Genomic DNA, 26,257 nt, shown 5'->3' on the forward strand with positions numbered 1-26,257 from the left:
ATTGGTGGAATTTTCTCTGGATCATTGTAGAGTCTTTACCTTACAATATAAAGCACCTTGAGCCAATTGTTGTTGTGATTTGGCGCTGTATAAATGAAACTGAATTAGCCAGCTGGTTGCAGTGATGGTCACAGTAGGGATTGTGCATAATGCTGCACTCTTATCCTCTAGCAGACTTTCACAGGGTACGTGACACGGGTCTTGGTAAATAGCCATGTAGAGTCTAAATTTTCTTTGCCATGATCTTCTCTTTCAGGTCAGCTGCTCTGGCATTCAATGTCAGTAGTCTCTATCGTCTCCTGTGGCCAGCGTATTATTCTAGTGGGGGATCTGATAATTGGTGCATGCATTGATGGCTGTGATCTTATTCCTACCGTTCAAATGGCTTCTCAGCAGCTGTCTCGCCTTCTGGAAATATCTGGCTGTGGCTACCCTTTCTACATCTTCATCATGGTTCCTGTTGGCCTGTGGGTAACCCAAGTACTTGTAGCTGTCCTGTGCATCTCCTATTCTGCCTTTTTACAGCTCAACCCATTCAGCCTGGACCATCTTCACTTTCTTTGCAACCATTCAGCCACCCTTATCCAGTCACAAGAACGTCCAGATATCCTTGCGGCAGATCCTGGTGAGATGGATCAGTAAAGTAATGTCTCACTAACTCTTGGGATATAGCTCGATGTCATCCATGTACAGCAAAAGGCCGATGGTATTTGCTCTTAATGACGAGCTGACTTAGGCGAGTGAAGCCTATGCAGAACAGCAGTGGGGACAGTGCATTACTGTGTGATTGCCTTGTAGATGGTGTCCAGTGTCATTTTCCACAGTCCCACTGAATTTCTGATGAATATAATTAGGGCACTATTAGAGCACCTTGTACAGTGCCAAGCACTCCAATATACTCAATCCAGCTTCATCTGTTGGCCTGAGCTACAGCCACCCACATGATCTCACCTTCAGCTCTAGGTGTGTCTGGCTTGTGCTATTGTTCCCTTGTAGCTGAGATTCCCCCATAGATGAATCTTTGGAGAAACAGGCTATTTATTCTTTTTGCCTCTCTTCATCCTAGTGGCCAACGTTGTGACCCTTATTCTGGATCCGGTCTTTTATCAGTTCCCAGAGTCAGAACCAGACACGGAGAAGCTGCATTCAGCTTTTATGCTCCTTATATCTGAAACAAACTCCCAGAAAGCCTCAGATCAGCTGAAACACTCAGTTTATTTAAATCCAGGTTGAAGACTCACCTATTCTCAGCTGCATTTGAATAAAACACCAAATCCATTATCTACTGTTTTTTTTTTAAATCAATTTTAAATCATGCTTTTTATTTGTTTTTGTTTTTTAATGTCTCTGTAAAGCACTTTGAAGCACCTTGTTGTTGAATTGTGCTATATAAATAAACTTGCCTTAGTTTGACAGTTTCTAGAACTCAGTTATTGAGATCTTGTCCCTCTTTTTCATCCAGCAGCTGTCTCTCAGAGTCCTTCTGTACCTCTGTTAACTAACATGTTTCTAGGCTTCTCTGATTTACACTGAATTACACCACACGGTTCTACCATAGTTGGCTCTTTACATCCACACAGCTTACTACTGTTCCCATTGTAGCCTCTTGATTTCCAGCTAACAGGGGCTCCTTGATCAGTGTGTCTTATTTGCATTGTACTCATTCATAGAGCCCACATACACTGCATATAAATGCTCTCATTGTGCGTGTCTAAGATATTAGGTTTCAAATAAAACCACTTTAAAATACACATATCGATATTCTTCTCTGGAGTTGGTGTTGCCTCTGTTCAGAGACTCCACTGTGTTGTTCTTTCTCTCCTCTTCGCCTGCCTCATCCAGAGAATCATGAAAAGACACTGAAACAAACATTAAGTTGGAGTGACATATATTCTTCAATAACTAAATCCAAAACAAACAAAAGAAGAGGAAGCCTTTAAGGTTTGATGAAGACCTCAATCATATGTTTTGGAGAAAGTGTTGTTGTGTTTCAGACAGAGCTGAGAAGTAACAAAGTATTTGTACTTTGTTACTCCACAAACTTTATTCATTCTTCTTGCCTCCTCCACTTCCGTACCATTGATTCATTAATGTTGAATTATCTGACAGCTGCTCTATTCTGGACCTGAAAACAGGGTTTGATCTTTGGTTTCACTCTGTAATACTGGGCTTATTTTTCTCTGAACGTTTGAACTTTGAGAGTTTAAACAGAAGAGAAAAGTGTGAAAATGTTCGTGCCTGTCTGAGAAAAGTGTAGAAAGTGTGTAGTGAGGGGTTTTACAGCCTTAAAACATCTATAATAACTGTAAAAAATAAAGCTGGCTACTTTGTGGATTTCACCTCTCACGGGTCATTTTTACAACGTAACTCCCGCGATAAACGAAGGACCGCTGTACTCTGAGAAATGGAAGTTAGCAAAGATGGCTCATGAAACATCTGCTGACATCTGTTAAAGTCAGCTGTGTGAATCCACAAAGATCAGCAGCTCTGCTGATCACAGCCTGTCCACAAAGAAAATCTCCTCAAGCTCACATTAGACCACAACTTAGACCACAAAAGTTTAGGGTTCTCCCACATGTTGAATCTAACTGTGGCGGGGGCGTGGTTTGCTGGCCTGTTGCAGAGGAGGGGTGACACAGTGAGCTCTCCGGGCGGCACGGAGGCGGGGAGGGAAAAGGTGTACGGGACTGTTAATGAGGGAGATGTGTCTTAAAAAAAAAAAAAAAGGTAAATGGCCTGCATTTGTATAGCGCTTTAATTAGTCGCTAAGGACCCCAAAGCGCTTCACACTACATTCAGTCATTCACCCATTCACACACTGGTGATGGCAGCTACATTGTAGCCACAGCTGCCCTGGGGCGCACTGACAGAGGCGAGGCTGCCAGACACAGGCGCCACCGGGCCCTCTGACCACCACCAGTAGGCAAACATGGGGTTAGTATCTTGCCCAAGGATATTTGGCATGCAGCCTGGAGGCAGTCTGGGATCGAACCACCGACCTTCTGGTTAGTGGCTGACCTGCTCTGCCACCTGAGCTACAGCCACCCTTATGCGTCTTATGTGTGTCTGCAGTGAGAAGGAGCAGAAGATGCTGGGAGAGAGTCGGAGTGGCTGCGTCCGAGGCGGGTGCCAAAAACCGCAGATTATTTCTCAATAAACGACAGTCTAAGCCAGGGGTCGGCAACCCTGGGCACGCGTGCCACTGTTGGCACGACCATAGCTGGACTGGCCATCAGGCATACCGGGCATTTGCTCAGTGGCCGGCCCGATGATTTTTATTTTTTTTTGTAATGGTATAAACAATGAAAGGTGGTGGATTGGCCAGATGCTGGCAGATGTGTAAAAATAACTCAGTTGTTCGGTGGTGGCTATGGCGGGGCTTCCACAGATTCAGTGACATTAGCAAGTGGTGGAGGCCAGCAGGTGGAGGAGGGAGATCGGAGGCAGGAGGAGCAGAGACCCGAGGCGGCCGCCGGTCCGAGTGTGAACTGAACTTCAGGTAAGAAGTTATGACCTGCAGTCTATCTGGTCAGATATGAACCAAGTTTAGGTGGAGTTTATTTTCGTTATGCTGACTTTTTACAGTCAGTTACAATAACTCGTACTGCGTACTAGCTAGCATGACGCAGTTTCTATACAGCTGGGTGGGTGCTATGATGTTACTGATAGTGAACTTTATTTAATTCATAAGGTTAGTTAGTAGCTGCCAACCGTCCCTTGAAAATATGGAATCGTCCCGCATTCAGAGAAAATATTACGCGTTTCATGTTGAGCTGAAAAGGAGCAGTTTGTCCCGGACTTCAGCTGAAAAAGACACAAAGCTGGAGTTATTCTGTCGTAACGCTGCACAGCTGCCTCTTCTCCTCTCATTCTCTCACCCTGCCTCTCCTGTTGCTACTTCAATCATGAAACTGATCAATGATCAGCTGATCGTCTCTCGTTTGTTTATCATCCACTTTGTGCCAGAAAGAGGAAACCAGCAGATGTCGCGCTAAACAACAGCAGCACGTTTAAGCTTGATCAGCTGTTAGAATTTATTTAATATTAATTTCTAGTATCAGCTGATGTTTGCTGGAGCCACAGCTGTAAAGCTGCTGGTCATGATGTCGGTTTGGATATGTGGTGAGAGGGAAACATGAAGATGAAACCAGGAGATGTCCTTACTGAATCATCAGAGCTGTGATGGAGAAACAGGTTTACCTTTTAGGTGACATGGATGAGTTGAAGTTATGAACTGTTTCTGAGAGACAAATAACAACAGGATCCTTTTCTAAGTAGCTGACAGCTGGTAACTGTGCAGGGGCGGGTCTAGCAAAGTGTTGCCAGGGGGGCAGGTAGGGCACTAACAGGGAGAGGGGGGCACAAAGAAATACTTTTATTTCTTATTCTCACTTTTATTAAATAATTATCTGAATCTTACAACCAAAGTCTTTATCTGATGTAAAATGTATAGAAATCACACATATACCAACAAGACTGTGCATCACTGTCACAACAGCGTTTGTTTTCATTCAAAGGCTTTATGGCTTTAATACCTGGGGGGCCGGTCTCTAGTCAAAATGTCCAGGCTGATGTTTTGTCCCAGTCCAGCCCTGGGCACGACACACAGTGAGTTAATCTGAGAGGTGCATTAAAAAATAAATGGCTGGGCCAGCGGTGCTCATCGCAAATTAGCTCGCATAGACACATTAGTTGTGCTGCTTCTTAATGACGGTATCTTAGCTAACAACCCAACTACCAGATTCAACTTGTAATTGGCTAAAAATAAGTTAGCCTACCGGTGAGAGGGACATTGTTAGCTTTCCACATTCCGACACTTCAACAGCTTCAGCAGCTGTCCGCTCAGCATCAGCACCACGGAAATACACAGATACATCCGTAGACTCGAGACACAACGTGTTTTTGGGACTTTCAGGTGTTTGGACCAATGTTTTATTTTCTGAACAAACCAGAAATCTTTAATGAGCAGCTGGATTTGTCTCGCATTAACTGGCTGAGTTAATGCCAGTTAATGCAACATCGAAGCAGCTGGAATCCACAGCTGTGCGTGTTCATGGAGCTGCATGTTCACCTGCTGGACGTCACTACCTGACAGGTTTAACTGTCTTCAGAACATTGCAGAGGCCTTATTGACAGTAGCTTGCCATCACCAGTGTGTGAATGTGTGGATGACTGAATGTAGTGTAAAGCGCTTTGGGGCCCTTAGGGACTGAGTAAAGCGCTATACAAATGCAGGCCATTTACCATATTTGGCTCTACATGTCTGCGTGAGCAGGTTTTCTCACACATGAGTCCTCAGGTAGCCTCTGAATGCTGGACACTGGGAGACCTGTGTCTCTGAGTGGGAGACCAGAGATCACAGTAACATGTGTGTCTCTGTATTAACAAACATGCCATATTGGCCCAGTTTATTTTTCTTATCATTGTTGTGAGGAGACCATAAATAGCATTTGTATTTTCTGTTGTACAGTTCATTTGCTGTTATGGATTAAAAGTGTTTTGTTTCTAAATAGCTGATAACTATTCGCTGACAGCTGCCAACATCTGTGAACAAATATAATCCTATAACGTTGTTCTATATAGTGAGTAACTGTTCATATAGAGCGTTATTACATTTATTGCTAATGCAGTCATACGGCACACTGACCTCTGAGGAAATGGTAGATGCACTCATCATCAGAAAGGTGTGTGTGGGTCCTGTGTTACACGAACTTTAAGCCCCGACTGCACTCGTTTTTCTATTTAGGTCTACCTGCACTGTAGTTCTCTAATTCTCTGCACGTGTCCTACATAACAGAGTCAAGCTGAGTACATTCATTACAACTAGAATTTAGATTCAAATAACATTTGTATTCTCATGTACTTTATTTTATTATCATATTAATAGAGCACAAGAGTCAGTTACTTTGTACTGTCTTACTCTGAGTACATTTCAGAGCCTGTAGTTTTTTACTTTACTTGAGTAAAGAAGTTGATTCAGTACATCAGGCTTTACTGGAGTATTTTTTAAACTATCTGTACTTCAGATTGAATCATTATGACGAGACTTGGAAGAAGAAGAAGAACCATTTAGACCTCACAGGCTTAATGGGAACTAAAGGTCATCGCTTTAGGAACACTGCCGGTGACGACAGTAACACATCTCAGTGTGCTGGCCTCAGCACAATGTCATCTGTGTCTTACCTCTGGCAAGAACTGAAGCCGTCGTTGACGTCTGAAAAAGGACAAGAGTGTGACAGTGCCACAGTCACATGATATCCGTTCATTTGGAACAGTAAGTGATATATTACTAACACGAATTATACACCGCTGTTATTATATCCACTGGTTATCCTGAGGTCGCTGTTAAACAATCATACGGTCCCCCCCTGGACAAACGTCCAGTTGAACTCAGATCCAGTTTGTTTAGCTAATTTTTTCTTTTTACAGCATTTTTAACTTTGCAGATACATCAACAAAGTGTGTTCAGCGACACTGATTTACAGTGTTATACTGTATATACTATTGAACTGTATTCTGTGTGCTTTTCATTGGAAAATGAACTTTCTGATGAAGTTTCTAATATTTTTGACTTTAACAGGTACAGATTTGAGCACAAACCTCCTCCAGTGGAACCTTCACGTCCTCGTCATCTTCAAAATCCTCGCTGTAGTGTGGGGAGCCTGTGAAGGCTGAGAGAGGACAGACATGATTAAGACAAAGACAGAGACACAGCAGAGTTGGCCTAGATTTCATTATTCTTACCTGGACTGATCGTCCCTCTGGCCTTGCTGTGATCATCACCGCCCCCTCGCTCCACTGGTTCTTCTGCTTCTTCTACATTCCTGCAGGGAGGACATCCTTCTTATTACATTGAAATTACAACACTGAGCTCCACAGCAGCAGCTGTTGTAGAGACGCTGAAAGCACAGCTGTGCTTTACTACTGTCCAAAATTAACTCATGTGTCTTACTCAGAAGCCTCATTTAGGGGCCTTGGGGGTGGGCACGCTACATGGCGTCCAGAGGACGGTGTGTGTATTCAAGCTCACCTCAGTTTGTGTCCACTAATAGATCGTTACACGGAGAAACCCTTTGAATACAAGCATGCTCACGCACACAGGTGTGCACGGACACCTTTGCTGCTGCCTTTAAACATATTGATCGTTGTCAGTCCTGCGTGCTGCTCATTAAGTTTCAGTATTTATTATTTCCTGTTACTGACACTTATCCAGGCTGCTGCTGTGGTCTGCTACTGTGTTGTTCTCTTTTTACTTGTTTCTTCTTTTCTTCCAGCAGGTGATCCAGCTGATGTTTACTGTCTTTCCCTTTCCTATCCCCCGGTCATGTATGTTCCCATTGTAATAACTTAAAAGTTAAAAAAATAAAATAAAGATCAATCAAGTGGACCAGTATGGCAAAGCCGTAATGATCCACTCGGAAAAATAAACCCGTCGGGCATCTTTCTGGACCTTAGGCTGCTGCTGAACGGGGCAGGAGGGAAAAAAGCCTAATTTAACTGAAATGACCACAGAGGGGAGAAAAGTATCTACCATGAAATTCAGTAAGTAGTTATGCAGTATAGCGGTCATCAGCAACAGATACGGGTATTTAATTGATTTGCTTGTAATTCCTTTACTAATTGAAACAGTAAAAACTGTATTAAGTGATAATATTTGCTGAGCTTTATCAGACTAATACGTAATGCTAACAACTTTATAAAGGTTTGTACTTTTGGACGGTGGATCCCCAAAGTGACTCAAAGACAGACTCTCTGCAGCTGTCCACAAAACATCATTTTCACATAACCAGAGATGGGCAGTGTAATCCGATTACTTTTTTCGAGTAATGAGTAAAGTAAGGGGTTACTATTGCAAAAAAGGTAATTAGATTACTGTTAGCGAAGAAAAACCCTAAACGTCTGATCAAGCACCAAATACGCTGCTGCAGTGTGAAACTCACAGAGAAACTCGCGGATCCTTCCACTGACCGCTGTGACACAACTGCACCAGGGTAAACCTCCGCCTGCCCCACTCCTGATATACAGGTGAAAATAGAGCAACAGGTCCGCTGAGTCTTTGACTTTATTTATTTTCTGCTGTGTTTTACTTGCATCTATTTGAAAGACTGAGTGTAAACACACAAATATTTTATTTTATGTGCTGGAATGTGCAGAAAATAGGTTTAAATGTTAAACGAATTTCTTCCAGTCAGAGAATGTTGCAGATAATTAAATTTTTGCTTGATGCATAAAGTTAAAAGATTAAAACTAATAAAACAAGTTTTAAAAAGAGACTTTTCCATTTGATTACATTTTGTATGATGGATTATGTAGAAAAAGTAGAATTGGGCTGAAAGATCTATTGTTTTTTTAGGGGATAAATCATGTTTTAAAAAGTAACTAAGTAACTAATTACTTTAAAAAAAGTAATCAGTAAAGTAGCGTGATTACTTTTTTCAAGTAACTTGACCAACACTGCACATAACTGACTTTAACTGATTTTCAAATGTTTGAATATTTAGTTTGAGAAACGATTTCCTTTTTCCTAAATGCAATGAAAACCTGTTGTGTTGATGGCTGCTGCTGCTGCTGCTGCCACTCTGCACTCATGTACACAAACTGATTTAGATGTGAAAAGTTCTGATGGTCTTCTGTTAAGCTTTTGTTCATGTTTGAATCTCACTGCAAGAAGGAAATGCAGCACAGGAACTTTCTCTGTGTTCGAACAGGTTTTAGTGACGGGTGAATGAACACAGTGCTCAGTGGAAACACAAGAGCTAAATGTGGCAAAATGAAGAGAGGTGAAATAAAGGATCATTTACTAGTGCTGAGGGGATGTAACAGAAAGAAAGAAAGTGTACTTTATTGGTCCCCGTGGGGAAAATCCCTCTCTGCATTTAACCCATTCACTCAGTGAAGCAGTGGGCAGCCACTGGGCGCCCGGGGAGCAGTGTGTAGGGACGGTACCTTGCTCAGGGGTACCTCAGGGTAGTTGTTCAGGGGAATCTAACCCCCGACCTTCCGATCATGGGGCCACCACTCTACCTGCTGAGCTATCCCTGCCCTAACACATAGCTGCTGACATGCCTGTAGTTGTTTGCAGGGGTAGAACGTGTTGAGTCCAGCTCCCTGTTCAGCTTGGAGTAGTCTATAGTAGATGAAGCTCCTGCCTCCAGCTGGGCAAAGAACCTGGCCTTCTCCTCTTCTTCCTCCAGAGTGTCTAAACCCACCGCGCTCATGTACACAGCTGGCACCGTCGCCGAGCCTGCACACACATTTAAACACAGCACTTCTCCACAAGACTCCTTCATGTATAGTGCTTTATGTGGGTGGACAATAACGGTGGAGCTACTCAGTGCTACATGCTCAAAAAAATGTTTTGCACCATTGCCATCCTGGTTACATAATAAAAGATGAAAAATGCTTTTTGATCTGGATCTGGGAGAACTGGAGTGCTAGCACAGTTTCTCCAAGCATGAATTTGTGTAACACCTTCTTAGCTGTCAGTACATTTCTGCAGCCTCCCAAATAAACTGGTAGTCTCACAAATTTCACTGAACATCTGTTTCTGTTCTTCATCGCATATTTTTCTTCTCGGGCTTCTTTCCATTTGAGCCTATTATTGATTTTCTTTCTTTTATAAAAAGTTTCTAAGCAGAGTTTTCTGCATGCTCCTCTGTTGTTTGCTTTTTAAATACCTTCACATATCACTCTCGCTGGTTCGTCTGTGTGTTCAAGGACTCACCCTCTGTGTCTTTGTTGTCTCTCAGGACGAGGTCTTCCTCCTTTGAGTGAATACCTTCTGCCTCCTCATCCTCCTCTTGAATAGACTCAGACTTCCTTAAAGAAATCTGAGATTCCAACCGTGCTGACAGAAATAAAAACATCTTGATCTAAACAAATTAGGAAAAGCAACATCGATCCACCACCTGGGACCCAACAACACATCAGACACAGTCACCATAATAGAAACGATATTATTGGCTGAACAAAAGGCCCACGCTGCCACCTAGTGTATGCAGCAGCTCACTGACTGTCTTCATCAGATCATTTCAATTTTTTCTGTTTAGCCTGTGTCAGGTTTTAGGTGCTGTTGAAACATTTCTCGCTGTCTCATGTTATAGAATGACACCAACATTAACATGTACAGTAAGGTCCTATCATCACTTGAATAACCCAATCAGGGTGGCTGGTATCCCTGAGCAACATGCTGAGGCCACGTTGGTCTCTGATGCAGCCGAGTATGAATGTGTGTGAATGTTAGACAGAAAGCACTAAAACAAGAAGGACGTGCTGGTGTGAATGGGTGAAGTGAAGACAACGTACAAAAAATAAATAGTTATTCGAGTGACTGTCAGACGTTTAGCTGGATGCAACCCAACACATTCAGAACGCACTGGAGCAGCTTAGAGCACATTTAAGTTCAATATTAGCTCTAGTCTGAAAGGTTCCTGTTTATAGTTTCTTATGTATAACATTTTATAGTAAACAGTATAAATGTGTTCTTAAGATGTATTTATTATTGTTGTTATTTTAGTTTGATGAGTGGCTGCTTGCTGGTTTCTACCAGAGACACAAATCCCCTTCGAGGCTTTCGTTTGTATTAAATATGAGTAAACAGTAAAACATGTTCCCAACTGCTAACAAATACATCCTTGTGGTTTATGCAATGATAAAAACATGCGATTAAAAGAAGCTGCAATTCCTGCATTAGATGCATAAAATAACTGCAATGAAAAAGTCAGAACAAAGTCAATTACTCAAAAAAATGCATTTAGAAGCCACAATAAACAGGGCTGGGTTTAAAAGTAGCTCTTTGAATATAAATGTATTTTGCTAGAAACGCCAGAATCTCAGGGTAAAGCTTAGAAAACCGGCAGGCAGGTTTCATCCTTACAGAATCCACAGACATCCACATCACTCACACTCTCATAACACATACATGTAGGGCCTGCTACATGCTACATGGCATCCAGAGGACGGTCTGTGTATTCAGCCTCACCTCTGGCCGTGCTGGCACCTGCTGCTCTCTGGCAGCAGCACCATGCCCTCCCGTGTTTTAAATGCAAATGGCCTGTATTTATATAGCGCTTTACTCGTCCCTAAGGACCCCAAAGCGCTTTACACATCCAGTCATCCACCCATTCACACACACATTCACACACTGGTGATGGCAGCTACATTGTAGCCACAGCCACCCTGGGGCGCACTGACAGAGGCGAGGCTGCCGGACACTGGCGCCACCGGGCCCTCTGACCACCACCAGTAGGCAACGGGTGACGTGTCTTGCCCAAGGACACAATGACCGAGACTGTCAGAGCCGGGGCTCGAACCGGCAACCTTCCGATTACAAGACGAACTCCCAACTCTTGAGCCACGATCGCCCCACATGCACTTTAGAACAACACGCAGCAGCACTACACATGACCAGGAGGAGGGAGGTTTGGGGTCTTCCCCATAAATTAGAAAACGCAGTTTTTGCGTTGCAGTGTGGAAAAGCTAAAGCCAAAACAGAGGCTTTCGAAAAATGATAACGCATTTTAGTCACATGATGCAGTCATGCGACCAATTCAACTAAGATGACGGACGGCATGGTGCAGCACTTGTTTAGTCTTTTCCCATTTTTCACAGCCCCGTTAAAGATTACTATCTGTTTGCACATGCTCCCCAAAGCTTTTCTTCAAAGAGGACCAAATGCTAATTTCGGCATATTTGTTTTGGTCTATATTCTCGCTCGCTTTTCAATTTTGTACTCTTGTGTTACTCGCAGCAACAACTCCACCTCATTGTTAGTCCATTTAAAAAACTCTGTGTTTTTCCTCGACATTTTGCCGCGACGTTTCAGAGAGTTGGAAAGTAAATAAACAGCAGACAGAAATGAGGCAGGTTGAATTGTCTCACGTTTCACGCATGAGGAGTACTGGAACGTAGGCGTTTTTAGTCGTTTCATTGTGGATGAAAAACTCGTCGGCTCCTGTGGACACGGAGCGTTTTTAGATGAAAACACCGTTTTCAAATTTATCCAGATTAGTGTAGACTAGGGCTGCCACGATTAGTCGACTAGTCACGATTACGTCGACTATCAAAACCGTCGACGACTGATTTAATAGTCGACGCGTCGTTTGAAGCTTTGTAACATCCACTTCACTACTCAGGTTAAACATGATATATGAGTCACTTAGATAACTTAAAAATGTTATTTGTAATATGTAATGTTATCTTTTTTTTAGTATTTATTTGTTCCTGAGTAAATCGGTTTGGCTGAGATTAAAGTTATAGTTTTTACACAGCTGAATAAACCTCAAGCAGACAGCTGATTATCAGAAGTGTGAGATGCTGGAGAGTTTACTCTGGTGTCCTGTTATATTTTAGATAGCAAGGAGTTTATTAAACTTTACCGAAACAATCTGCAAATTTCATTAAAATGTAATAAACTATCATCTTGTCTTTATTGTTAGTGAGCACCGTACACACTTAAAGCTGTAAGCTAATGATAGTTATATAAGAGCAGATGCTGCTGGTGCAATAAGCTGTACTTTTACGTCCAATGGATGATGATCTGACTAGTCGACTATCAGAATAATCGTTTGTGGCAGCCCTGGTGTGGACGCAGCCTAATTCATGTTTTTATCTACAGATTTCTGCATCTAATAAAAAAACCCACAAACAGAGAGAGAGGAGAGAATGATCTACAATAAAGCTAATGTCTCACATGTGCATGTGCTGGATGTTTTATCATTATTACCTGCTGCTGATCCTCCACCACTGAGTGCCTCATCTTGCCTCACTCTTGGTTTCTGGTTGCTTTTAGAGTGTGGCTGCTTGTCAGCAGCACCTAAATCCACAGAGTCATCTGAAACAGACTGACAAAGAGATGCTCTTAAGACAAAACTGTGGTTTCCTGTTTTTTATTGCTGATATAAAGGGACCACTGATCACGGTGACATTTTTGATATTACATACACAAAGAGCTCCCTCTGTTTGGCTGAGATACGAACACTTCTCAGTAAAATCACTTACTCCTGATATTAGCCTTTCAGCACCAGCACAGTTCACATGCAGTCGGCGCTCTAAGGGGCGCTGACTGTAGGCTAATCTTTGCTTGTAAAGCTGGTCATTAATGTTTACAGGCAGTTCTAAATATAGCCCAAGAGGGGTACAGATGAAAAAACCACCACCCAAAATAATAAGTGACCATTTAGATTTTGATGATCAGAATCAGATGAATGAAAGACTTTATACGGGTAATTGATAGTGTGAGGATGATTTACAAACATCGGCACAGACGCATTAATGTTGCGTTACCTCTTTTAAGAACTGCTCAAACTGTGCATCCAGCTCTTCTTTGGTTAGTCTGCGAGACATAATCACGCTCACCTCATCCACCAGCAGGAAACTAGGAAAGAACAACACACAATAAAACATTTTTATGAACATTATGAGAAGCATCACCCTCACCTACTTAATGCTCAGTTACAAAGAGTCCATATGCCATTCACAGAATGCTATTTCTGTTTTGTTGCATCATTCAAATGAATGAGAATAGTGTATGAAATATGTGAGATAACTAGGGTTTTGGCCCGGGAAGGGCTTGAAACAATTCACCCTATGAATCATCCAAACACTAATGTTCTCATGTCCTTTCAAGATTTCAGGTTTTCATTTAACAGGAGCAGAAAGCCTGTTCAGAAGCACATCAGTGTAATTCACTGCAGGTCTGTTCACAACTACTAACGTGCACAAACCGCACGCAAGGCTGAGTGGACGTATGGATGTCACATGTTTTCATCACATTTGAAAAACACAGAACAGTTGTAACCGAACTGCCTGCCCACAGCCAACTGTTCAAGGAGAATGCACTGCCCACAAGAACCCAACAAACCACTTAAGCATGTTCCTTTTAAAAATGTGTTCACAGGAGTCAAAACCATCCAAAGTCAGCGTCCTACCTCAACAAAATAAACTTTCCTGTCCATCCAAATAAACTTCAAAGCACCTGTCAACCCATAGTAAGCACTTTGTGAAAGGCAATATCATTTCTGCTGGCTCATCTTGCTTTGACACTGTTTCACTGCATGAAATATCAAGATTGGAAGAATGCAGTGAAATGAAACATCGTTCAGTTGGTTGTATAAATTCTAAGTCGTTTCTTATAGAGACAACATTTATTTCTAAACGGTTTTAAACCAGAATTTTCAGACAAAATAGCATTTCTGTTACTATTTAGGGTGATTTTTTCTTCTTTGAAAAGTTACTGCGTTGCCTATAGTGGAGACTGATAAGGAATACACCTACTAGAAAATATGACACACTGTACTGTTGGTATATTACGTGCAGAAAACAGATTAGAAAACATAATGTTCTGTCCAAACACCCCAAACTACCATTACTTTAATGAGTGAAACACTGTGGTGTGTTTTGCATCACATTTGAGAGAAACCGAGTCCCCACTTTGACTGTGAATGGATCTTTACTAGGTCCTCAAAAACACTTAATGATGACAAAGCAAAGTCTTCAACCATAGATGGAGTTTGCTCAGTTGTCATGGAGATATCTCTTACGGCCATTTCACACCTGAATTATCGCCATGGCAACTGAGCAAACCATGCTGCTAATGAAGACTGAACTGAGTAGTTTCTTGAGTTATGATTACCTTATTAAATAAAACAGATTTTTCATATTAACTTTGACAACATTTTCGATGTGAGGCTCAAAATGATCCAAATATAAAGTGAAAAGACTCACTCGCCTAGCAGGTCAATCTTTTCTTCACTGTAACACGAGTATAACGTCAAACCATCATTACGCTTATTAACAACACAAATAGTCAAATATTTGCGGCTTTCACACTTATTTGACTTGGCTCTGATTCATATTGTTTAATTACTACATATGTGTTTTGTCAGGTTTCATTAGGTATGTGTGTTTGTGAAGGGGTTTTTCTGTAAAGCAAATTTACCTGTGGGTATAAATAAAGTAATCTTAACCTGGGTTTCTACGAGCACCATCAAGTGTTTTTCGACAACAGATTCTAAAATACTCTCACGCATCTTCGAATCTGTAATTCTCATTCAACTTAATTATACCTAATAATGTCTACTTTTGTTAGTGTTTTGTAAAGAATCGTTTCAGCAAATGAGTTTAATACTTCACTCTTATTGCCTGTTCTTATTGTCCTTATCTAAACGTTATGCTGCTTTGTTGTTTATTAGTTGCCCCTTGGGGATAAATAAATTCTGATTCTGATACTTTGTGACTGGGTTTTATTTTGAAAATGAACTAACTTACTTCCGGTACTTTCGGGCGCCTTAAAGCCAACTGCAGCCGCAGTTTATCTTGTAACGCTAGCTGGCCAAAGAGAAGAGCTATTCCCCTACTGCATCTGCTGCATCTTGAGTAGCTTAGCTGTGTCGCTCCTGTATCAGCACAACTCACATAACACAATGGACTTACTCAGCTGAACACTTGTTGAAACGTCTCCTCTGTTTGTTGTCTTAAATTGCCTGACGCAACCCGATTGGCTGACCCGATGCGTCACAGACCAACGACTACAGAAATAAATTCACGACCTTTCAAAAACTGAAAGCAAAGCGTCTCTATCGCCCCCTGGTGTCGGGCGGCAGGGTGGCTGTTAAACTGGTCATACTAAAACAATAAAGCTAACCTCAGCCATTAGTAGTAACTCTCGTCTGGCTGATTTATTCTATTAGTTTTATTTTGATTAATAACCTGATTCTATAAGATGAGGCATTTGATTGGCAGCTGCTGTCACAGAGAAACATGCTTATGTCTGTTTGGAAAGCTTGCTGAAAGTCAGTCAGTGTGTCATTGTTTTACTAATACTTTTTTCACTAAGATGAGTCCATTTTCACATTTTGTATCTAATTTCTTTGTGATGACTTAAGAGATGATGAATCCATTATCAATTTGCAAGTTCTAAATACATTTTACTGACCACTATATGATTACTGTGATATTTGTGTTATACAAATGTTACACTAACAAAAAACATTTGACAGTCAACACAAACAGTTATTATCTTCAGACTTTTTTCATATGTATTTACTAACATTTCCTGTAGTTAGAACTTGAGATCAAACCTCACCGTGCAGCTTTTTCTATCTTAATGGAAGTATGGTTTCAAGTTCAGGAGAAGTTTTTAACTGCAGTCTCAGTGGGCCAAAACTAGTGTCTCTGGATCCATATAATCTCTCTTTACAACTGCCTCACCGGCTCTGTTCCACACAACCTTGCACACACTCCCCCAGCTGTGTGACAGGGATACTAGCTGGAACAAGAACGCATACATGGTGCTCCATTTTGCTGACCATCATTCCAGTTTATCTGACAGACATTACCCATAATTTTGTGCACAGTAAGCACAATACACTCATACCATATAGCTTAGCTTGTAAAGTAACAGAGGAAGCATTAAATGAGCGTGCTTTCCTCCTGCCTGGGTGTTTGGTACGCAGGGGCCACTACTGAAAACAGGAAGCCTGTGCAGACGGTAATCAACACAATGCAAAAAATCACTGGCTGCCCTCTGCCTCACCTGGAGGCCATTGCCAGATCCTCCAGCCTCAGTAAAACCAGGGTAACCCCTTGCACCCCGTAACCCTTTTCTCACATACGAACTCTATACACAGACCTTTTGCACTGCTTCCAAGCACTTTACTCTCCATTGTGTGCCTTTCTCTTGTTTTGTATATATTCCTCTTGACTGTATATATATCAGTTCATTTGCTATTTATTCCTGATGTCTTTACTATTTATATTTTTTTATTCCTCCACAGTTGGCATGGAGCACCCATGATTTTGTTGTACATGTGCAATGACAATAAAGGGCTATTCTATTATATTCTACTGCATTTGAGTTTCATAAAGTTATTTATCCAGAACTACTCCTGGAAATAGTTGTGTTTTACACCACATCACTAGACATCCTTAAGGCTTTTTGAGAGAGGATTTCTTAAGAAAAATATCACCTGCTACCAGAACAACTCACTGATAGTTGTCAAGAGTTAAGTTCAGGAAAGATATTCACAGATACAACAAAACAGATAAAGTGTTTAACACACAACTTACAAACAAATGCTTCAAATAGGGTTGTAGCAATAGGTATATACAGGCGGAGATAATATGAAATGAAAATTAAACCTGAACCATTGTAATATAATGGTTGTAATATAGCAGGCAGCACGGTGGCACGGTGGTTAGCACTGTTGCCGCACAGCAAGAAGGTCCTGAGTTCAATTCCACCATCAGGCCGGGGTCTTTCTGTGTGGAGTTTGCATGTTCTCCCCGTGTTTGCGTGGGTTCCCTCCGGGTACTCCGGCTTCCTCCCACCGTCCAAAGACATGCAGCTTGTGGGGATAGGTTAATTGGATAATCCAAATTGTCACTAGGGGTGAATGTGAGAGTGCGAATGGTTGTCTGTCTCTGTGTGTTGGCCCTGCGACAGACTGGCGACCTGTCCAGGGTGTACCCTGCCTCTCGCCCTATGACAGCTGGGATAGGCTCCAGTGCCCCCCGCGACCCTGAAAAGGAGAAGCGGAAACGAATGGATGGATGGATTGTAATATATGAGAATAATGAGAGTATTATTACCATTTCTGCTGCAGCAGATGGTGGAGGTGGAGAGCTGATGAGCATCTGCAAAATGATGCATTGTTCCGCCTGCCATCTCCGTCTGAGAGAGCACAAGCTATGCCCCATTAGCTCTGAATACACTGGCAGGGAAAAAGAGGGAGAGATTCGCTGAAAAAAGGTACAAAAATAATATAGAAGGAAGAGTTAACACTAGCTGCTTATGCTAAAAATGCTTTCATGCATGTGTACTGCTAAAATGATGCGTTAAGTTCAAAACAACTAACTAGTTCTGGTTCTCTCCGCATTGTTTGGTCGTGGAATGTCAGGGCTTAGAGACGGTGCCATCTCACGCTCCTGCGCTGTCCTCTTGTGAGATCGGTGAGCAAACTATTTTACCTGTTCATTGTTTATTTGCACTTATTATGAGTTCACTGTGAGTAAAATGTTTGTAGTGTTTACTGGAGAAATAGGTTACAATGTTTTGTGGAAATCTTTATTTGCTGAACAAAACTTGAGGCGATGCCCTACAGTTGTGTTTTCTTCAAAATGTGATTGAAATTGTAAATATTTTAACTACTGAAAAGACTGAAGAAGCCCTTGAAACCAATGCAACGATTATTACATATTTCACAGTTTTATTTTCAGTTGTAAACATGGTTAATGTTACAAACAGTACTTTTATGTGCTAACAGTGTGTGAAGTGTGATAATTTGGAAACTCAGTGTTTCCTATGACACTGTTGTTGACAGGTCAGGGTTTCTTTTCGATGCATTAGAATGGATCTGATATTGATGGCGAGCCAATCCCACCGACAGACCAGTTGATTTTGTTCCTGTGCTGCACGGCACACACACACACACACACACACACACACACACACACACACACACACACACACACATTCCCCTGGACCTTTGGACATTTTACTTTGAGGAGTTTTACAGACATCTCCACAAACAGGAAGTGGATTTGGTGTGGGCAAGTTGGACCTGTTCCTCCAAATTAAGGTTTTGTTGCAACTAGCTAACAAGGTCTATGCAATGTCAAATGAATGTTGCCATTTGGACTTTTGTCTTTGAAATTGTGGTTTATTTTGAACTGGAAACCTCAATTATACATTTAGAAGGGTGTACCCAGGGGGTTTCCGGTACGTGTAAGGTGAGAGCTCCCAGACTCACTAACCAAAAATCCCCAAATTTACTCGAATTATTACTCTGACAGCATTTTACACTAATGGAGGGGAAAACTGGTCGTAAACAGAGAGGCAAGACACAGATGATGACAGCGACGAGGGTATGGATGGCCTGCAAGCTAGCATCCGTGCTATCCACAAAGAGCTAAAAGCTACCAGGTTGGACATGAAAACAGACCTGAAAAATTTCAAAGATGCCTTCTCCACGGAACTTATGTGTTTTAGAAAAGATATTGATAACATATTAAACGAAATTGTCAGACACATAAAGGACACAATAAGTAGAGTGGATGGGGCAGAAGGGAGGGTGGCGGAGGTGGAGGAGTGGGCTACCGTAGCTAACGAGGTTCTGCTTCAAGCTATTCAAGCACAAGAAAATATACAAGCTAAACTGACAGACCTGGAAGCCCGATCACGAAGAAACAACATTCGTGTTTATGGAATCCCAGAACACACGGAAGGGAACAACCTACGGGAGTTCTTGGAAACATTTATTAAATCGGAGTTGTCCCTAAGTGATACTGAGCTGGGAATGCAAAGATGTCATAGAGCTCTCAGCCCGAAGCCACCGCCGAATGCCAGCCCCCAGTCAATAGTGATTTACTTTCTGAAGTACAGAATTAAAGAACTGGTGCTCTGCTCTGCTTGGAAAAAGAAAGGTCTTTCTGAACGGAGTGAGAATCTACTTTGACCAGGACTATCCCACTGAAATTCAACAGAAAAGAAAGGCTTACGCCCCCATCAGAAAAGGAAGGTTCTGAGCTCCGCGGGAGAACAGGCCCAATCCATGGATGCAACACAGGAAAAGCTGAAGCACCTTTCCTGGAAGACAGCAGAGACAGCGGGATGCCGGAACCGTGATGAACATCAAGAGAGAGCGAAGATGATGTTCTAGGCATTTCGACATGAACCAAGGGACACAGTTTGATCATGTTCTAAGCTGAATAGTTGAGAAATTCAGTTTCTCTACCGATTTGACTTTTCCTGGGTAAGGATTGACATTTCAGCCTTACACTGTACACAATACAATTTAGTGTAAATGTTTAGGTTTCATTTTACACCTAAATATATACTGAAAGTTAAATGTCTGCCTTAGAGTACTTAGAGATTAAAACACTGTTTGATTGTTTGATTACTTCTTACTTTGTGGTATTTTGTTTATGCATAACCTCAGGAGACGTCACTTTACACAGGAGAGGCCGCTTGTGAAACGACAGCTTTCCTCTCCAAAGGGTTTTTGGGGAATTCTGTTTTTTAGTCGAAACCACAGTTCTCTCATTTGTTCTGTTTTAGTTAAAGTTCAAGTTTCAAATTTTGAAATCAAATTTATGTTGTGTGTGGGTGTTTTTTGTTTATTTGTTGTTGTTTATTTGTTTTGTTTTTGTTTTGTTTTATCACCCAGGTCTTACAAGGTAAATGCTCTGACTTATACAAGACATGTCATTTTAAGAGTACAGTTTAGTAACACTTAATGTTAATAGGGTTAGGGTTAAAAGAGGTAAGCTCTTTGCTTATAGAACAGTTACAAAAATTAAAAATCCACTAAGACCTATTCCCACAAACCCGAAGATATAGAAGAATCTTTTGCATCACATTACAAAGAGCTTTACACTCAACCCCAAATAATGGATTCATCACTAGTGAAAGGATTTCTGGAGTCTCTAGATTTGCCTTCCATAGGAGAAGAACAAAACAAAATACTAACGCAAGAGGTTACTAACGCAGAACTTGATAAAGCTATATCTAGGCTGAAGACAAAGTGCCAGGAGCAGATGGATTCCCTGCAGAATGGTTTAAGCGGTATAGGGACCTTTTGTCACCAGTGCTGTTAAAATGTTTTAATTATATCTTGAAGGGAGGAGAGACTCCAGTATCCTGTAAACAAGCTATCCTATCTGTGATTCCAAAGGAGGGAAAGGACAGATCAGAGTGCACCTCATATAGACCTATCTCAGTCTTAAATATAGATTACAGAATATTTACTTCAATCATTGCAAGAAGACGGAAAAATATTAGTCCCGACTTGATCGACCACGACCAAACGGGTTTCATAAAATATAGACAAACACAGGACAAGAAGAGCATTATACCTAATAAATATTATGAGTCAAAATCAATTTATATCAGTTGCTTTGAGTTTGGATGCAGAGAAAACCTTTGATGTGGTGCAATGGGAATTTCTTTATCTAAAACAGTTTGGCTTCAAAGAGCAGATCATAGGCTGTTTGAAATCGCTATACAGTTGTCCAACTGCGCGGATTAAAATGAATGGAAATCTGTCCAGGACTATTATACTGGAGAGAGGATGTCGTCAGGGGTGCCCCCTAAGCCCTACCTTGTTAGCATTTTTTATAGAGCCCCTGGCTCAATGTATTAGAGAAGACCAGAAAATCGAGGGCATTCAGGTTAAAGGAGTGGAGTATAAAATATGCTTATACGCAGATGACATACTTTTGACCTTGTCAAATCCGGACTCTAGTCTTCCCAAACTGATGATGCGCCTTGAACCGTTTAGCCAATTCTTGGGTTACAAATTAAATATACACAAAAACCAAACTCTAACTTACAACTATGTACCAAAAGAAAACATACGTAAAATGTATGATTTCAAATGGAATACTAACAAACTGACATATCTTGGAGTCATTATACCAAAGGATTTGACAGAAATTTATAACTTAAATTATAATGCCATCACACAAAATATAAAAGTGGACGCTTTACACATCCACACACAGGTGTTGGCAAGCTACATTGTAGCCACAGCCACCCTGGGGAGCACTGACAGAGGCGAGGCTGCTGGACACTGGCGCTACCGGGCCCTCTGACCACCACCAGTAGGCAACGGGTGAAGTGTCTTGCCCAAGGACACAACGACCGAGATTGTCCAAGCCGGGGCTCGAACCGGCAACCTTCCAATTACAAGGCAAACTGCCAACTCTTGAGCCACGATCGCCAGATATAAAAGATAGCCTGTTTGGAGTAAGTGTATTTGGAGCGGATAGTGGAACGCTTAGTTCCTCAGTGGATTCATGTTTTAGTCCTGGACACTGATGCTTGTTTGTTTGAAAGGACACAGATGGCACTTTTGTTCCTTCTTTCCTTACTTTTTGTGACTTTGATGCTTCATCTGCTGCTCTTCACTCTGTTAGTTTGGACTGATTTCACTCACATTCACTTTTTTACTTTGTTTTCAAAGAACTGTTGAGATTTTTGAGTATGAAGAAGCTTCCAGGCAGAAAGCAGAACAAAGAGCTGAACATCAAGAAGAAACAAGAACAAGATGGCAGTTTTAATGGCCGAGCAGGGAAGGGAAAACAGATGAGGGCACTGTGGGAGTAACTCAAAGCAGGAGGAGAGTGTGAGGACACCTACTGGCTGGATGTGGAGTGACAGCAGATGGATTGAAGAAGTGAAAACAACAGAGGGATGAGACAGGAACATAGACTGGGGGCACTTGAATTGAATTGAATTGAATTCTCGACATTCAACTGACCCACAACAGACTCCTTGTGGCTCTGAAAGGAGCCTCTAGCTAAAGAAGCATTAGAAGGTCATTTGCATTATCTCTGCTATGGTTCCTTTTTCACACCAACATTTATCATCTGATTTCCTCTATTTAAAATCAGTTGGAAGCTTCCTTTTAAAGAGCTGCTCTCACATAACTGATTACATACACATTCTGCTGGCTTCTGAAACCGAAACATGTGAAGTAGCACATCATGGTTCTATCTTCCTGTGTTGTTAAACATGGAGCTATTAATGATTGGTTGACGCATGTTAGTCCGCTGAAAGCTGTGATTGTTGCATGCATGAATCAACTAAAGTGGAAACATATCAGGTCATCAGACCTGTGGTAAAAAGACTATTTCTTCTGTTTTGTTATTCCTTCTCTCTGAAGCAACTTTCAGCACAAACTGTGGTCCAGCAGTAGGTGGAAGTGTCACATGAACAATAACCACAGTGGAGCAGACCAGTTCAAACTGGTACGTCACTCAGGTTTCACCAGCAGTCACTTTGGTCAGCAATGCTCAGACAACATAATGCATAAACACTCACAAAGAGGCTAACATGCATGGGACTGTCATTGGTAGGTTTCCTCAGGGTAAAATTCGACTTCTGTAGTTCACAAATCCTTCTTATAAAGATTTGAAATAATTAACATTAATACTGATGTCAGAACAACTACAGGCTTTTGTTTGTTGTCACTGGTAGATTCTTTTTAATACAGATAATTCTGAAGCGTTTTTCCTGAGATGTTGTTAATAACTAATAATGGATCATATATCAGCAGCACGGTGGCATGGTGGTTAGCACTGTTTCCGCACAGCAAGAAGGTCCTGAGTTCAATTCCACCATCAGGCCGGGGTCTTTCTGTGTGGAGTTTGCATGTTCTCCCCGTGTTTGCGTGGGTTCTCTCCGGGTACTCCGGCTTCCTCCCACCATCCAAAGACATGCAGCTTGTGGGGATAGGTTAATTGGATAATCCAAATTGCCACTAGGAGTGAATGTGAGTGCGAATGGTTGTCTGTCCCTGTGTGTTGGCCCTGCGACAGACTGGCGACCTGTCCAGGGTGTACCCCGCCTCTTGCCCTATGACAGCTGGGATAGGCTCCAGTGCCCCCCGCGACCCTGAGAAGCGAATGGATGGATGGATCATGGATCAGTTATTAAGCATTGTTAATATTTAAACAGGTCAATGAGACAAACATTTGTGTGTAAAGCTGTAAACATCTTTTTTTAATCTTTTTTTTCTATTTTAACATTTTAGCTTGAGTATGAGGAGATTTGTTTTTGATTGATTTTTGAGAAGGTTGAGAAATTTATGACACACTATATTACAGGAAGTATTTGATTGTCTGCCTTTACATACATATGAACTTGACTGACATCCTATTCTTAATCCAAAGGATTAAAATTGATGTCTTCCCACTGCTGCAGCTGTAACGGTGTGTTCACACCGAACGCGATGGACGCGAATAAAACGCCCCAAACGCCCCTAATTTGACGCGTGTACATTCGCGTCTCAACGCGTGTCCAAGAAAAATCCATCGCGCGTCAAAATATGATATTTTGACGCGCGTGAACCGGAAATGTGGGAGGAATGTGGGAGGGAGTTGTGCCAGACCGGTATCTTTGCAAGATGGCAGCTATCGAGCTAGCGCTTGAAGAGAGAGTCTCCCTTCTCTATGTACTGTGGAGAGCAGAGCAGCAGCGTAAAAGACGTCCTCGCCGTACCTGGGTCCATCAGGTCCTCCAGAGGCATGAGCAGTTTGGTGAGTTTCACCACTTGCTCCAGGAGCTGCGCCTGGATGACGGCCGATTCCAGCGCTATCACCGTCGGCCAGTTTGAGGACCTGCTTTCCCTCGTCGGTCCCAGCATTGCCCGCCTAGACACCAACTACAGACGCTCAATCCCACCTGCAGAGCGCCTGTCCGTCTGCCTGAGGTTAGTAAAACTATTTAATACGGTAGTCCTTTATTGATACCTGTGCTAATATGCTAATCCATCCAGTTATACACTGCTAACATGGATGTGCTATGCTAACAGTGAATGCTGTCGGTGTTTACTGAAAGCAAACTGGTACAGAGACGACTCTTTATAATATTTCTAGTGATACTCAGAAGGTCTCATCAAGTCCCGATTTAATTCGATTTATGCTGTTATCAGTGTTTGCATGATAGCATGGCTGTGGTGTCACATCAATGTATGCGCTCGGTGTTTGCTGATATCAAACTGTAGCATTAGGACCACTGAGTTAACCTTTGTAGTGATACTCACTCCTTTTTATTTAGACCTGGTTTAATTCTGGGATAGTTGAATATTTGTATATAATCCCTGCAGCTGTCAGACTCTATAGCAGGGGTCACAGCCTTTATTAAAACAGAGTTAGATAAAACTGAACAGTTTGGTTCATCTCTAGTTACATGGTTCTATCTTGATAAGCTGTCTTATCACAGATTAATTTTTCAAAAATATTAATGATTTAAGCAAGGAAAGGGCTACATGTCAACACACAACTCTTTATTTCTATTAATGTCTTACTTCATTCCTACCTGATTGACATGTTTAGGAATTATGAGTGATTGGCACACTGTAGTTGTGAAAGTTGCTACCAATCAAATTATGATATGTTAAAGTTAAAACAAAACACAACTGTTTTAGATATTATCTAATATACATTTTGTAATTATCCTTATAATTACAAAATGTTTTATGTAAGATTTAAGTTTTGTGATTTATATCTGACATCACAAAAGTATTTTGGAATTTGAATAATGTATTTTGTAACTGCAGTACACATAATACTGATTTTGAACAATTTTGTCCAGGTTCCTTGTCACCGGGGACTCCTTCAGGACCATCGCGTTCAGTTTCAGAGTCGGTGTGTCCACGGTGAGCCAGATCACCCCCCAGGCAGCGACGTCCATCTGGGACTGTCTAGTGGACGACTTCATGGCTGTGCCTTCACCTGGAGACTGGCGGTCCATCACAGAGGGATTCCAGGAGCGCTGGAACTTTCCTCTGTGCTGTGCAGCTCTGGATGGGAAGCACATCCAGACAAAGGCACCCCATATATCATATAGGAGACACACACATTGATATACACTAAATATTCATTTCATTTCTTTTTTGTGGTGCCCAAATTGATGCACCTGCTTGATTTTGTTTAAACAATTATTGCACACTTTCTGTAAATCCAGTAAACTTCTTTTCACTTCTCAAATATCACTGTGTGTCTCCTGTATGATATTTAACTGACATTTTTTATTGTAACAACCAACGATTTATACAGGAAAATAATGTCTATTAACAAGGTTGCCCAAACTTCTGCATCCCACTGTATCAGTATATTTTGTCATTAGTATAATATGAAATAAATTCTACATGTGTCAAGTTGTGTGCCAACATTTGCTGTGTAGTAGAACTGAGACATTAGTCATTATAAACATTTATTTGAAATAATATTAAAAGTCTCAAACAGAAAAACATTAAACATAAATATATAAAATATAAGAATTTACAGAGAGACAGGAATAAAAAGGACCAGCTGCTCTCCAGAGCAGGAACAAGGCTGAGGAGGAAATGCTCCATTGGAGACTGGTGTGGCCTCTTCAGGGACTCCAGGATGGCCAGCTCCACCGCCGATGGACCGTCCTGGGACCCGTCCCTCTTCTGCCTCGGAGCCGTCCTCCTCTGTGGGCCTGTAAAACAGCACAAAACACAAAGAAATGAGAAAGCTGCTACTAGATTTTAATTTCAACATTGAAAAAAAAAAAAAACAATAACAGGATATAATCAGATTGGTTGTAGATATTTAGTAAAGGTGATCACAAGGGAATCCCACCGACTAAAAAGGTATCAGTGCTTGCTGTACATATCTGTGGGTGCAGCAGCAGGAGCTCAGGGACTGGGGATGCTCTGCTGCAGAATCAGTTGGTTCTATCAATACAGTATTAAATGTTAACAGGTTGGATATAATAATCGTAGAG

General features: G+C 41.6%; 2 protein-coding genes across 5 annotated transcripts in view; one reads left to right on the plus strand and one right to left on the minus strand.

Moving 5' to 3' along the window:
- The window catches only part of cep162 (centrosomal protein 162), a 42,928-nt gene extending 27,413 nt beyond the window's left edge, over positions 1–15,515 (minus strand). For 3 of the 4 annotated variants that reach the window (XM_082550855.1, XM_082550853.1, XM_082550856.1), the window contains exons 1-8: positions 15,433–15,515; positions 13,285–13,375; positions 12,725–12,842; positions 9,725–9,847; positions 9,067–9,244; positions 6,745–6,824; positions 6,601–6,671; positions 6,184–6,214 (exon numbers count right to left, since the gene is read on the minus strand). In XM_082550855.1, the coding sequence (XP_082406981.1) occupies positions 6,184–6,214; positions 6,601–6,671; positions 6,745–6,824; positions 9,067–9,244; positions 9,725–9,847; positions 12,725–12,842; positions 13,285–13,344 (661 nt within the window). In that variant the 5' untranslated portion in view covers positions 13,345–13,375; positions 15,433–15,515. The other variant, XM_082550854.1, reaches the window with a different exon arrangement.
- An 8,196-nt stretch (positions 15,516–23,711) lies between these two features.
- LOC309716563 (uncharacterized protein) lies at positions 23,712–25,661 on the plus strand. Its single transcript, XM_082550432.1, has 2 exons — positions 23,712–24,212; positions 25,097–25,661. Exons 1-2 carry the CDS (start codon positions 23,953–23,955, stop codon positions 25,365–25,367), a joined length of 531 nt encoding a protein of 176 aa, XP_082406558.1. The 5' UTR covers positions 23,712–23,952; the 3' UTR covers positions 25,368–25,661.
- Positions 25,662–26,257: the final 596 nt, after the last annotated feature.

Source organism: Aulonocara stuartgranti, assembly GCF_965226115.1.
Source record: "Aulonocara stuartgranti genome assembly, chromosome: 11".
Classification (NCBI taxonomy): domain Eukaryota; kingdom Metazoa; phylum Chordata; class Actinopteri; order Cichliformes; family Cichlidae; genus Aulonocara; species Aulonocara stuartgranti.

Bases quoted from the DNA above. Each gene is read 5' to 3' on its own strand.
- LOC309716563 (XM_082550432.1), top strand. From the start codon at position 23,953: ATGTACTGTGGAGAGCAGAGCAGCAGCGTAAAAGACGTCCTCGCCGTA. The intron at 24,213-25,096 runs GTTAGTAAAACT...AATTTTGTCCAG, and splicing joins CGCCTGTCCGTCTGCCTGAG to GTTCCTTGTCACCGGGGACT.